The sequence below is a fragment of the Cololabis saira genome, chromosome 16, assembly GCF_033807715.1.
Source record: "Cololabis saira isolate AMF1-May2022 chromosome 16, fColSai1.1, whole genome shotgun sequence".
Classification (NCBI taxonomy): Eukaryota; Metazoa; Chordata; class Actinopteri; order Beloniformes; family Belonidae; genus Cololabis; species Cololabis saira.
In genome coordinates, this window is record NC_084602.1 from 26,211,336 (window position 1) to 26,226,492 (window position 15,157).

A 15,157-nucleotide genomic window follows, 5' to 3' on the forward strand; every position below is an offset into this window, starting at 1 on the left:
AAAAATCGATTCATATGTCTAAAGATCGATTTTTTTTATTTTATTTATTTATTTTTTTTTATTTTCTTTTATTTATTTATGTTTTTTTTTTTTTTTTCTCATCATAACATTACAACTTTTGGTTATTTTTTTTGTTTATCCCCAAAAAAGGAATGTTTTGTTGGACACGAGAATAACTGGTGCCATGTTTTTGCCTTTAAATATGTTTAAAGGTATGAAAACATTAAAGTGTTCAGTTATAATTGCATAAATTGTCTATATTTCATTACTTTATGTACCGTCTTGGGATTACATTTGCAAAAAATGCTAAAAACCAAATTCTCAAAAATTAAAAACCAAAATAGACCGAAAAAGGAACAAATAAAAACGGAATGTGGGAAAAAATTAAACCGATTTCATACGACTCTGTTTCCTCCCTGGATCTGTTTGGTAATTCTGATCCACACCATGTTTCTGAAAGCAGTTCTATCAGCATTCTGGGAGCTGGTCCTTACAGCATCATTAGCTGCAATACTTGCTGTTGAATCTCAATATAAAACTAGTAGTAATATTTTGCAGAACTACAGTCATAATTCATGCAACAGCTCAAAAAACTTTTTTAATAACAGTAACCCAAATCAATATCAGAATCGAATCGAATCAAATCTTGATAATCGATTCTGAATCTTAAGAATCGGAATCGAATCTTGACATTTGAATCGATCCCCAGCCCTAATGCTGTTCACCTCTTTTCTTAATCTTTTCCTCACGGACGTCAGGCATGTTCTTGAGCTCCTCCTGAGCTCCTGTCTGCCGGCTCCTCTGCCAGACGAGAGGCCGGTTATTCTTGATGCGCTGGCTGTACTGACGGGCCAACTGGAACACCTTGTTCTTCATCTTTCCCATGTCTTGCAGGATCTGGTCTTCCTCCATGCTGGTTCGGAAGCTAATGCCCCTAGGTAGATGGCTAGGGTGGACGTTAGCATTTTCCTGAAGCGTGGGCGGCCTTGGTGGCTTTGAGTCCCAAACCGGTGCTCCCTCCGCTGCCGGGGAACTCGTAGTAGGTGATGACACGGAAGACGTTTCTGAGGCAGGGTTTGTTTCAGGCTCCTCAAAAGTGTGAGGTGGCTGCTCATCGGTTTTGACGTTTGAGGGCTCTGAGGCGATGTGTTGAACAACTTCTAATCTTCCGTCGTTATCCGTCTTTTCCGCTGTCTGCTGGACTTCCCCACTGTCCTCCTCAATTTCCATGACTTGCCAAATCTTAAGCATATCAGAGGAGGGTCTGAACTCTTCTTCTTCTTCTGCAGTGGACACTGTGACGCTTTGAGATCGAACCTTGGCTTCAAAAGGGGTCTGCGGTTCCGGTTTTTGACTCCTCCCTAAACCTGGAAGGTCAAACACGGACCAGGAAGTGGGCCTGTCTCTGGAGAGGGCTTTCCGTTGGGCGGGGACGGCCTCCTCCTGAGGAATACTGTTAAGCTGTTGACTCAGATGTCTCACCAGACCGGCTGGAATATAAGACAAACTCTCCCTGCGCTTGATGCCGAAGTTAGCATCTTGGTGTTCTGCATGCTCATAGTATCGCCTGATTTTACGGATGAGGAGCCGGTCTTGTTTGGAGAGGGTGGACCGAGGTTCCCCTTCGCTCAGCTCGAACACGTCGACGGGAACTGATGGATTAGCGTCGGGGGAAGCTGGTGGCTCTGGTGAAGACTTGGCCATCAATTCAATCTGTTTCTCCAAGTCCATGCGAGCTGAGGGACTTTGTAGCTCGTCGTTATCGAGAGGGGTTGAAGGGCAGGCGAGAGAACCGAGGTCCTCAGAAACCAGACTGCTCCTCCGTGACAGGCTGCTGAAATGCTCCGCGATCACACTCGCCTGGTCCAGCACGGACGGCGGCAGGATGCTTTTATTATACGAAGCCACCTCCTCTTCCTCTTCCGACAGTTCTCCGTTTGTCAGCACGCTCGTCTCTTCTACCTGAAGACCGGAGGAGTCACTCCCTCCCTCCGATGACTCCCCAGTCTCCCCCGAGGTTCCCACAGGTTCTGGGATGTCAGTTTCTGGTTGGGACGGGGCCACGGGGGACTCGGGGCTTTGGGAGTAACCCCGCTCCAACTGGCTGCTCTCTTCTGCTGGGGGGACCCCGTTTAAAGGACGCAGCTCCTGGACACTGACCTGAAACATACGAGTGTTAGGAAAGCAGGAACTAATGAGTAAAAGGCACAGTCTAATAAAAAGCACTCTCCGTCCACCATTAGCTTAATGGTCCTTTCAAAAGTCACGGCAGTTTAATCTGAAGCACGCACAATTTATGCTGCATGTGTTTTACCTTATTAAACCCACTTTGAGTTTTATTACAGAGGCCTATTTCTACATAAAGTAAAAGCAGAAAAGGCACGCTGATGCCATTTGCCGTCCTGACTCACTGCACGTCCACCTCGCCCCTGGCGAGTTCAGCGGTGGCGTCTGTGGCTCTACCAGTGCTCATCCTACGGATGTCACTGTGGCCAGCCCTTCCTGTAAATGTGTGCAGGGGTTTTCTCCTCTGGAGTGCCTGCAAATTGCAAGAAGTGCATCTCGGAGCTGTGCGGCAGAGATAAGGTTAGGAGGGATAACAGCCTGCACTCAGCGTGGATGCAGCAGCCGTCTGTAGCCGGCCTCCAAAATCAAACGTCTCCCGTCTCGGAGAGAAGGCCGACCACAGGACCACGCCGTAGGTGGTGTATTTTAATACACATTCAGGCGAGCAGGCGTGAGTCACAAAGGCCGCGGATAACTGGCGTGCCCGTGAACAAAAGGGCAGCTATTTAGTAGGAATCTTATTTTCAAGTGTTTTGTTTCATGAAATCAGCTCGTCCTCATTCACAGCAACAATGGGAAAACCTCTGAATGAGTCCCATTGAAATTCTGCTAAAAAGGTTCAGCTACTATTGTAAGGATATACGTTTATTCTTTAGCAGAGAAAAAACATGCCACATGCGTTTTCAGAGATGAATGTGGAAGAGAGATTAAAAGGATGAGTGAATTAGAATGATATGAAAGTGTTTTTGGTACCTCTGAGCTGAGAGTTTCTTTCACATCCTCATTGTTTTGCTCCTGCCTGCAAATGTCCATCTCTTCAACTGGAGACGTTTGCAGATCGGATGCATCTCCATTCTGATCCTCCTACAAAAAAAAGGTGAGAAACATTTTTTCTAAGTCATTATTTCCATAAAAAACATGTTTTCTATGGAGGCAGCACGTAGATAAATATTTGTCAAATGAAATGAAATCTAACAAGTATTCAGTCCATCCTTTAAAAACTGACTATAAAAAGGAAAGTGTTTCCTTTCATGTCATAGGTATTCATAATAAAACACTTTCCAATTATGAAAATTCAGAGGGGAAACATTAAAAAGATGATTATGAAGTACAAAGCTCCCGCTATTATAATGATCTTTAATTAGACGTCTGCATCAACCTTTGAAGTGAAACATTTAAGAGGGTTTTGAGCCGCTGGTTCTCATGCAAATGCAGGCACGGTCTCCACAGCACGAGCCCCAACATCAATCACATCCAAAACAGAGCGTTATTAAAACACAGCGCAGTGCAACACAGATACACAGACAAAAGCACAGGTCATGCATAGAGGGATTACCTGAACTTCAAAATAAAACAAACAAATAAAACACCACTAGGAAGGACATGCAGGAGCAAATTAGTTTGAAGCTTCACCCGCACATAAACAAACAAACAAAAATAACCTTCAGTGAAGCATCAATCTGATCTCAGGTAAATATGGAAATTGAAAGTACTCGTAGGTATTAGTTGGGTCTGTTTGTGGATATAACAACAAAAAAAAAAGAGAAGAGAGGAGGATGAGAGCCAGAAAGAGTGGCGTACTGGTATTAGTGAGCCGGTGGAACGGAGCAGCAAATGGGAAACCCGTGGGTGGCAGAAACCCTCACCGTTGTGAAGTGAGTGGAAAGCAAAGCCCTGGCTTTAGAGTGCCAGCAGGAGATGGCCGCCAGCACTGAGCTGGCAAAGTCGGCTACCTGGTCGTCTCCCATCAGTACATCCTCCGTGTAGCTCTCCCCCCCCTCCTCCTCCTTCTCCTCCTCCTCCTCCAGCTTCCCTTGACTGGGTGAAGCCCCCAGTGTAGGGTTGCTGTCAGTGGGACTCTGGGGGATTAGCTCGTCCACACACGGCCTCTCAGCCTGGGGCTCGCCTAGACTGGAGGTCAGTGCACCGACGCTAGTGGCTGGCGGGAGGGAGCCCCTGTTCCCCAGCAGCGCGCCCTCACTGTCTGCATGCTGGAGCATCAAGTCAGACATGTGATTTGTTATTTGCAAGACGAGTGAACGACATCACTGTAAAGCAGCTTAAGCTCTGGGTGAGATGTGATTTATTTATTATTTTGTGACATGCAGAAAATTCATAAAAGGTTCACTAAGGATTAGGCGTGGACTCGTTTTTAGTTGAGAGTCTTCTTCAATTTGAATACTAAGACTTAAGTGCAGAGTCAACACTGAGTAAACCATATCTCACCACGGCCCAGTAAGCTTAATAAAATGCCTCACTCCAACTGACTGAAAAAGCTAATCAAAAAGATGTATTTAAAAGTTCACTTACCTTCAAAACAGCTACATGTTGGACAAAGATGATCAGGAGAGGGAAGAGAAGGAAACACACAAGAATGTCAGTAACAGGAGGGGGAAAAAATAGTTTAATGTGACATAATAATCAGAATATCCCAGGCATTTTGTTCAAAATACAATGTCTGCGCTCAGAAAGAGGCACCAGGTGTGGTGGCTGCTAGTCTGGCTCAAACTCGAGGGAGGCCCGTAATTAGCCAAATGCCGATAAGAAGCATCTTGTTCTCTGAGGCTCAAATTGGACATGATGCAATTAGCCAGGATGTGATGACCTACTCCCTCATCCAGATTAGAAAATTGACATGAAAATGGCATCTTTATTACATTGGTTTGAAAACTGATCTGGACAGGAAGAAAAAAAAAAAAAAAAAAAAAAAAAAAAGGCACAGGAATACCGAGGTTCTCTCTCGTATCGGCCAATCACTGAAAATGGAAAATACGCAGATCTGAGGGCAGGGCTTAATTTGATGACTAAAAATAAAAAAAGAAACATGCATGACAAAGGCTTCGACCAAAGTGGTATAAAATTAACTTCATTGTGGATGTGTGTATGTGCATGCGTGTCCATTGATCTGTTTTTTCATGTGTCTTTGAAGGAGAACAAAGCAGAAGTTCAATTGAGACATGAACAGCTCTTATTCAAAAGCAAAATAACCTCGGTAACCTGGCGCTGCTGTATAATATACATATATACAGCATCCAGACTCTGGACCAAACACTGGGAACCAGATCTGCTCCTTTTCCATCAGCATCTTTACTTTACATCCAGTGATTTAACACAAATCATACAATATACCAACCTCTTGTGCTGGTTATGTGTTTCACTGGCTCTGAAAAGATACATTTAAAATCAATTAACCTCAGTACAAATGATAAAAGTAAGTGTAATGAAGTACTGCTGGATGAACTGGATCTTTTACCGGATCTCCTCCTCCCATTTCGTCCTCGATGGAAGTCGTCAGCCTGGCACTCTGCTTTCATCAGCCTCTCAGGACTATACTGGTGTTTCGCTGGATCTGAGCGGAGGGACGGATACGCCGATAAAGTCGAGGGTTGCAATTACGCAAACAACTTTCTCAAAATAGCTAAACAGGTCAAAAGCTAAGCCTTGTTGGAAAATTAAACACATTACATATTTTCTTACTGAAAATGATCAAGCATTTTCTCTTGTGAGCAGCATATTTTGTTGCTGTGGAAACAGCTAAATTGAGCCCAGCCTAACAAGAGCTGCTCCATTTGTAACACTTACAGTTTGAGTTGTCCACAGTGATGTCTTTTGTCTTGAAAGAAAGTGGGGGAAAAAAAATACTTTAATCAAAGGGTCTTCTTCAGAGTAAAAGAAGAGCGGAACAGATTGCGCTGGTGTGACGGAGGATGTTTTACCTTCTGCGGCAGGATGGTGTTGTGATTCTCAAGAATGAGCCTCTTGATGTGATGAGCCCAGAGACGCTTCTCTTCAACAGACTTGGCCTGGAACAAAACAATATTTCTGAATTACGAGGAGTCATTCGCACTGATAAGACAAACCTGGTGCATGTATTCAAAGTGAAAAAGCCTTTACAACACATTTTGAGAGTAAGTACAGACATAAAATTCATGTGTTAAATATTTGAATGCTGTGATATCACATACGCTTATTGAAATCAATTATGGAGCAATCTCAGGTGAAGACGGCCCAACAACGGTTCAGTTTTTTAGCTGTAATAACAGCAGAACCAGACCTCCGATTCCTGTGACATCAACTTCAGACAAGCTTCAAACCAGCACCACGTTTGTCTGTGTTTGACGGACCCCGACCTCGTTTATCTCCTCGCACAGTTAAGCCTCCTCTGGAGCAGCCAGCTGTGAAGCCACGTTAAAGACCCACGTTGAGCTCCAAGTCACAGTTTTCAGCGGTACAAGAGTGTGCATCTCTGCCGTAGCCCGGTTTGATCACCATGGTAACACAAGATAATGCCATAATCAGCTGCAGACATTTTACAGTTTCACCTTGAACTGCATCCAATAAGCTGCCATGTCGATGATTATTTTCTTTATTATGCAACAGAAGCTAAAATCGGACAAACAAATTTGTTTTCAGACAAAACCTCTGAATCTAGGTTTATACCAAACGTGGGAACCAAACTGAAAGAGCTTGATGGAGAATAAATGTCATGACTTGATTTATGCTATTAATTTAATCAAGTAATGAATAATTAATAGCAAAATATCTATGATCTCAAGCCAAATGTTACATGTAAAAAGACTAAACATATTTAATCTTGTCATTGAGAAGATCAGATTTAATTATAATAATAAGGCTGATAATAAGGCCGATAAAAATCCACCAGATTTAAATCATAATACAGTGTTGATTCAATTAAATCTTTCTAGCATTTAATCTAATAAATAGTTGGTCCACCAAAGATTTTAAATAGTCTCCCAAAGTAATTTTTGACTCAAGTCGTGAAGCATTATATCACATCTGAAACCTGCTGGGCTGTATATTTTGTCACTAAAAAACAAGCCATTTAGAACGAGCTACAGTATATATGGCATATTTCTTATTGTTTTTCTTGATCTGAGTTAATTATATACTGCTGTTATCAGATCTAGCACAGGATGCAAAATCAATTAAATCAATCGAAAATATTCACCGACAGCGATGGCACGCACAGCTCTTTATTCTTTCACTTCTTACATTTCTCTCGTTATAATTGAAGCAATATTGTTGTTTTGGTAATAATTTTTCCACACCCCTTTTAAACAAACCTGCCCCTTTCTTATATGTATAGATTTGAAAAGTATATTCTTATTTTTTATATAAAGTGTCAAGTGATTAGTGCATTTACTACTAGATTGGCAGAAGCTTCAAACTAGATGTAAAAACACTCCTTTGCATTCTGTGTGTGCAAAAACTCTGAAGAGGAAAGCCTGGGTTAAAAAATAAATAAAAAGAAGACCTTATCACACAGAAGCTGTGTTATATTGGTGCAAAAAGCCATGCTCATTAAACCGTTTCTGTACCCTTCTGGTAATCCAGGCAGTTCAAATAGAGGGCAGCATGAGTACATGCAGCACGCTGTCATTGCAGAGTCATCTAAGGTGTAGGAGCTGCAGGTGAGACCAGCGCGCCCTCACACACAGCTCACATCCGCTGTTTTCCACCTCTGTTACTACCATCCAAGGTAGAACAGGGCTGCAATGAATGGTTTTACCTTTTTGCCATGATTGTCATCATCAGTTAGTACAAAGAAAGCCTCGCTGTGCTGAACTTCCCTCGTAGTGGCCCGTTTTGTCAAAAGAGGTTAATTTCTTCAAGAGAAATTTCCATCATCTACTGGGAAATGTTTGCATGTTTTCAAGCTCATCCAAGTATTTGGTCTCGTCTTAAACGCATGTTCTTTCAGACCACATATGAATGTGTGAGATCTTGTTAGGTATTCGTGTGGGTTGTGGGATATTGAAGCTTTTTAATGGTTTTTAGAGCTTTCTTTGCTTTTATCCATTAATGCACTTTGATAGCACATCTCTACATTGTCTTAAAATATTGCAAAATCTTAAATACTTTCCTTTGCATGCAATAGCGTCAAAAACCATGACAGTGCCTGACTATTTATAGGTTAACATGAAAGTTAAACTGTTTTTTGTTTTGTTTTAACCATAGACTTTTGCACTGAAGTGTATATACAGCATGACAAGAACATTAAACAAAGCCATGTGAAAATATGGGGGGAGAAAAAAAAGATCAATATTTATTCCACAGTTAGGAAAGTTGTGACATTTCTTAAACTGCACAAAAAGCAATATACTCCGTGCAATGCGTTGCACGCTGTGAAAGCCACGCTGCATTTACCTGCACTGTGTGGGGCTGCTTGGGACGCTTGAAATGGATAACACTGAAGAGCAGGGGATCTTTTGCGCTGTCAAGAAGCATTAGGGTCGAGCACTGCAACCACAAAGAATGTAGTGATGGTGAAAAAGGTTACGACAAATGTAGCTATCTGAGACAAGCACCAATGTGATCTTTTTCTGTTTTCATGCACTTTAAAAAATACAAACTCCAAATAATGTCATGAATCATACCAGTATATGGATCTTGTAGACATAGTGTTCCCCTCTTTTCTTGGTAATGAGAAGCATCTTTTGGAAGAGGAAGAGAGTGCGGGTGTTCTTCGCTCTCAGCACATGAAAGGTTCCCTCCAGCACCAGCTCTCCATACGTGGTCAGGTCAGGACCCTTCCAGTTGATCAGAAGAGACTGGATCTCCTGATAGAAACATGAAAGCACAGACATGCTCTCTAAGCACAAAAGAATATGAATGCAACCCTGGTGTCCGTTTTTATTTGTAACACTGTGCAGAGGGAAAAAAATAATTTTTTTTTTTAATAACAAAAAAAGCCCATATGCTCACTCGAGAATACCATTTAGGTTTAAACAAAGTGTGAGCAATCAGTTTACTTGGGCAATATCTACTTTGAGATCAGAACAAAATTGCAAACTCGTTGGAGAGATGAAAGTCATGGAGGCTAAGCAGATGTGGAATAAAATCAATGCAGAATGTACTTTGAGTCCTCCAGGCCCACAGAAGAGTTGGAAGATTTACAGTGGCAGAGGACTGAACAACAGAGGCAGCAGATATAATCAGAGGTCTGATGAACGGTGGTTGGATGAGGGTGCAGGGGTGATGGGCAACATAAATACTCAGCTTTCAGCTTGGGTCTGCTGTTCTGCGTTTCCCAATTACGAGTCGACTCTTGTGCAAAGACGTAAATTTTCCTTCTCCAATGTTTTCTGGTGCAGGTACGGCAGCTGCATCTCACCTGCACTCTGACAGCGTGTTCATGTTTCCTCTTCATGTCGTTGATGTACCAGGCCACTCCTGTCATTGTGTCTATGGCGTCCTGAATGACCTCACAACCTTCCTCGTCGGGGTCAAAGTGCTTTGCAATTTCCTTTAAGAGTGAACAACAATGTAATTATAAGAAAAAAAATATGTCACTTTTTTCAACCTTACAGGACTGTCTCAGAAAATTAGAATATTGTGATAGTCCTTTATTTTCTGTAATGCAAAAATGTCATACATTCTGGATTCATTACAAATCAACTGAAATATTGCAAGCCTTTTATTATTTTAATATTGCTGATCATGGCTTACAGCTTAAGAAAACTCAAATATCCTATCTCAAAAAATTAGAGTATTCTGGGAATCTTAATCTTAAACTGTAAACCATAATCAGCAATATTAAAATAATAAAAGGCTTGCAATATTTCAGTTGATTCGAATGAATCCAGAATGTATGACATTTGTTTTTTTTTAATAGCATTACAGAAAATAAAGAACTTTATCACAATATTCTAGTTTTCTGAGACAATCCTGTATGCTTTTAATGACTACATTCAGTTTTAAATCTTGAAACACTAAATGAATTTACTCAAATGACTTTCTCGTTTAACTAGTGTTCAGTGGAAGCCAATGCCCAGCATGTAATAAATTATTTAAAAAAATATTCCGTTCTAATCCAGGCTGATTAAGTTTATAACATTAGTTAGAATGTACCAAAGCATTGTTGTTAGAAATAGTTGCTTTGAAAAAATGCTCAGTACCTGAAGGAGCAGGTGATATTTCAGGATCCTCTGAACCGGCTTTAGCAGGTAGGAGCCTAAAGGGAGAGACCGCTTCAGCGCAGCCTGCCGATCCCTGAAGAACTTGGCCAGAGTTTTACTCCTCATGCATTCGGTCAGAGCTGCTACTGAGCTGCAGATGACAGGCAACGGCATTCATATGGTCCTTCAAGCATTATACATCAACTACAAAACTATTAAAGACAACAAAAAAGAGCAACTTTGAAAACTTACTTGGGATAGTTGTTGCAATACTGGGTGTAGATTTCAAAGTATTCACTCTGAGGGAAACAAACTCTGCATCACTTCCAAGCTTCTCCCTTGACAAACGTAGGTGGCTTTAATTAAGCCTTTTACTCACCTTGTTCACGAAGCACTGCGCGATCGCCACGGGGTCGCTCTCACACATGTCCAAAGACTGCAACAGTTCACTGAAAAGTGCAAGAGTGATATGCAGCTGAGGAAGGATGAATGAAAATAAAGCAAGAGTAATAGTTAGTGGTAGCCACCAATAAAGTATCGTATTTTCTCTGGTCTATGCATTATACTGCACGGACAAAGGTAGTTGGATTACACCAACGGGGAGTGTAATGACCTCGTTTTCAAATACAGATTTGTGAGGTTAGAGCTCTGTATGCAGACCAGTCAAAGTCTTCCACATTGAACTCTTATTTTGCTCACTGAGGTTCAGTCATGTTGAAATAGAAAAGGGCCTTTAAGCTGTTGCCACAAAGTTGGAAGCAAAGGAAGTATTGATACTGTCCTTCACTGGAGATCAGGAGCCTAGTCCAAACCCTGAAAAAACAGGCCCATAGCACGACCCCTCCTCCACCAAACTTCACAGTTGGCACAGTGCAGTCAAGCAGGTAACATTTCCTGGCATCCGCCAAACCCAGACTTTATCCAAACACAGGAGTGTGATTAGTCAGTCCACGGCTTGTCATTGGACATCATGATGTGAGGTTTGCAAGCAGCTGCTCGGCCATGGAAACCCAGTCCATGCAGCTCCCAGCGCACAGTTTGTGTGCTTACATCAAAGCCAACAGACGTTTGTAACTTCAGCTGTGGACTCAGCGGAGCTTTAGTGGTCCCGCGCTTTGTGATTTTATGTGGCCTTCTGCTTTGTGGCTGAGTTGCTGTTGTTTTTAAAACGGTTCCACTTCCTGATATCACTCACAGTAAACAAACTCTCCGATTGCAAAGGCGTCCCATTACGGTACTGAGGTCACTGAGCTCTTACTAATGTTTACAGATGACTAGTTTCTTAAAGCGTACACACCCGTGTCAGCAAGTCACATTGAAAAAGCTGAATTCACTAATAAACCAGGTGTGGTCAAATACTTTAGTCAGTAGTGCATGTTAAAATGTTTTCTTTTTCCAGTTATCAAGACTACCAGTAGAGGGAGCCACACACTGTTTAACAGCCATCATTACACACATTTGACCTGACAAGCATTAGATCTGCAATTCTCCATCCCCACATTCCCATCAGAAACAGGTTTTAGTCAGTGTTTGACAAATAAAACCTGTCATTACAATGACATCACCGGGACATTAAAGGACTTGACTGAAACTACGGGCAGATTTGCTTTATGTACCGTGACAGATTTATTTGCTTTGTCACAGACAAAGTGTTATTTGCTCATACAGCATGCACTCTCGGTCAACAATATCTACAGCTGAGGGAGGGTTAGGTGTTACAAAGAAAAACAGTTTTAGGGTGAAAGATGAAAGGAAAATTGTTAAACTAATTTTGTCAATGTCAATTCTGAGCTGATGACACTATAGGTCCTCAAGTAGCAGAACAACATGTGCTGTGTGTGCAGAGTGCACTGTAAATACTGTTAACTTGAAACAAAAAAATAAATCTGGTTTCCCCTTGAGCAGCCTCCTGCAAACTGTGTTGCAAGGGTGAGCAAACATGGAGCACCTGTTCACTGGCCGATATGTCAATAACACTGAGAAAAGACGAAACGCCTCCTCTGTGAAAAATTAACCCCCCGGGTTCAAAAAGGTGTCTATACTTCCCCCTCGCTTTTAGTTGAAAGGGGTTAAAACGTCATTAAAAACAAGAACACATTTGATATTCCTCGCCTGGTGCTTTAGAGCCGTTTGCAAGGCTCGACATGACCAGAGAGGCCGCTTGAAAAGAGAAGAGACAAAAATGTTAATGTCTATTTTGGCAAATGATGAATACTTGCCAAGATAAGATGATAAAATGTAAAACCAGCTGCATCAATCTGTCCTTGGGCTTTAAGATATCTGCATCAGTGTTTTCACTGTGTTGAAAGTCCTTCAGCTGTTACTCTCATCATCCGCTTAAGGTCACTCAGCAAAAGCAAGTAAATGTAGTCAAGCATCAGTCATTCTTAGCTTTCATGACACGCTCTACTATCCAACAGCAAAACATTATACAACACAGACATCAAAGTGAGCAAAAACATTCCTTATCCCTAAATAGACTGCACAGGAATGCAAGTAAACCAGTGCCCGATTCTTCTGCTCTGCCATGAATCTAGCTGTCTCTTCAATGATGCAGCTTGTTTTTTGCCCCTCTGTCATTTCTTTTGTTTAGTTTTAAGCAAAAGAAACAGAGAAAAAAACGACCCAATAGTGATAAAGCTGTAGCCTTTGGAGGGACGATTTACCTGTTAAACTCATAGATGTCCTCTATGTTTCCAAAAAGGGCGCAGACTTGCTCAGGCCGTATGGGAAGGTTGGACATATCAATAATGTGAGCCAAATAGTCCTGGAAACACACAAAAAACACACAATTATATTCAAAAGCTCAACGGTAAAACGTTATACTGCCATGTTCACATTCCTACCAGCAGGGGGAGTGTGTTAAAAAAACCTGCTTATTTCCTTGAATCCTTCTTGCTGCTTCTGCAAACTTCAAAGTTGGATTGTACAGTTGATGGCTACTAACATTTAGATTAATAAAAAAAAAAAAAAAAAAAGTACAAGCTTTACATTTGAAGTTTTCCTGAAAAAAAGATCTGGGAAATTTACTAACCAGTGAGCTACAAGATGCTGTAAAGATCCTTTTAAGGATTCTTTCCATGCAAAAGGAAACAGTTTGAATTTCTGGAAGAGCTTCTGTACCCGTACAAGTAATGTTGGCACGAGCCGTTTCATTCTCAGCACCCGGCTTCCTTTGGACCTCAGTAATACATCAAACAAACAAAGCTGCACATGTGAACATCTGGAAGAGTCCCCCATCTTGGTCAATTACACACTCACGTGACATGCAAACAACATCCAAAAAAAAAGAAAAAGTACAGGAACCCTATAACGAAGGACAAACACATGCAAAGGCAGCAGCTAAAGAAAGAGTACACCAGTCAACAGCTTGCAAACACACACAAGGTAATGTGGTGCAGATTTGCAAACACACAGACACACAATGACCCGCAGGACAGCCCAGATCAGGGAGCAGAGTCATTCCAGCACACTGCTGAATAAACTGCAGCCAGGAGACTCATAACAGTCTCCTAAAGGAAAACTCGCCACTTGTGTTACACTAAACACCCGTGACCTTTGGCATACTGGGAAATGTAATGTGGTGTATGATGTCCTGTAGCTTACAGTTCTACAAGCTGTTCTTTATTACAGAAAACGGATGCCTGTAAACCCGTGCAATATTCTCAAGGGAACATCAATCTCTTTAATTGTTTAAAATATTACTCAGTAACATGAATGACCAGGTTCCTCTGAATACAATAAGCGTCAGTGACTCCTCTTTTGATTCCTGAAATGCTGAGCATCATTAGTCTGGGCGTGTTCAAGCCAGTTTGTTGATGATCCTTGGAAACCAGCTGTTCAGAAAACACACCGTTCTGTGAGCACTGATGAGCTAGACAATAAACTAGATGCAGGAGCAACCATATATGCCTAACATTCGTTTATTAGCTCAGTCAGTGTTAGCAAGAAGATTTGAATTAGTGGCCTTGTGGAGAATCACAGCCAAACTGAAGGAGGTCTTTTATACATCTCAGTCAGATCCCAGACTGGGCGTGGAATTATAATGAGTTACAAAAAATGTAATAAAGGAAAGCCAGGCTTTAAAAAAAACCCAACTGTGTTCCCATACTGTAGCCTATGGAAAGACCAATTGTTCTTTCATCTGTCATTTCTTCACTTGCAAATATGGAGGTGTTTGTGTTGGCTGGGAGAGAGCGTGAGGGTTTAGGAATGGCTTAAGCCTGCAGCAGGGTCTTTGTGACTGCTTTTGTCTACTTTTGTCAACCCAAATAGTTAGAAGTCCATTATGCATCCGTCAGGAGCGGGCCGTTACTTCAGGTGGATCTGGGCCTTCACTCCCCCCCGCAGCAAACGCTAGACGCCAGCGCAGTCTGGGACAAGGTGAGGAGGGCTGCTGGCGGCTTTACTGCCAGTCAGTCTCAGAAATGCCTCACATGTTAAAGCCATTACTTTGCAGGCTGACTTCCCCTGCTTCTTTGCAAAGTAGAGGAACAACTTCAGGGTAATGGAGTCTTTTGTCTGGAAGCCATTTTCAGACTAAAACAAAAAAAAGGCTAGAAAACTGATAAGAAATGAGTGGTGTTTGGGCTGGTAGAACTCATCCCTGACCCATTTGAGACCGTTCACATCGTTGAGATAAGGCCTTTACTATCTTTATGGAGAATCATCGATCCAGAGATTTAAGTTATGATAATCCCGTGTGTGTCTCATCCTTGACTCCACATACGAGGCCTAGCCGACTCAGCCGGTAAACACCCACTGCACTGTAAATATACAGAATGGTTTAAACAAAACTCCAGATCATAAACTGCGTGCCAGCAGACATCATCTTTATGAACCAGAAATCTATAAACACACAAAGCAGCCAACAGATGTCCCACATAGGTGTTTGTCTGATGCATTTTTGCTTCGAAAGGAAGAAAATCAGAATGGATCAGCAAGAAAAAGGA

The 15,157-nt window shown here is 41.9% G+C and overlaps 1 protein-coding gene across 1 annotated transcript in view; it reads right to left on the bottom strand.

The window, feature by feature from the left end:
* LOC133462017 (pleckstrin homology domain-containing family G member 3) overlaps positions 1–15,157 on the bottom strand; it is a 33,147-nt gene that overhangs the window by 1,481 nt on the left and 16,509 nt on the right. Inside the window, exons 4-18 of the mRNA XM_061743094.1 lie at positions 12,872–12,972; positions 10,585–10,654; positions 10,458–10,504; positions 10,206–10,356; positions 9,422–9,553; positions 8,685–8,867; positions 8,455–8,547; positions 6,003–6,089; positions 5,869–5,899; positions 5,540–5,635; positions 5,420–5,449; positions 4,597–4,607; positions 3,933–4,277; positions 3,040–3,150; positions 726–2,160 (exon numbers count right to left, since the gene is read on the bottom strand). Coding sequence (XP_061599078.1) covers positions 726–2,160; positions 3,040–3,150; positions 3,933–4,277; positions 4,597–4,607; positions 5,420–5,449; positions 5,540–5,635; positions 5,869–5,899; positions 6,003–6,089; positions 8,455–8,547; positions 8,685–8,867; positions 9,422–9,553; positions 10,206–10,356; positions 10,458–10,504; positions 10,585–10,654; positions 12,872–12,972 — 2,923 coding nt within the window. The remainder of the gene's footprint in view (positions 1–725; positions 2,161–3,039; positions 3,151–3,932; positions 4,278–4,596; positions 4,608–5,419; positions 5,450–5,539; positions 5,636–5,868; positions 5,900–6,002; positions 6,090–8,454; positions 8,548–8,684; positions 8,868–9,421; positions 9,554–10,205; positions 10,357–10,457; positions 10,505–10,584; positions 10,655–12,871; positions 12,973–15,157) is intronic.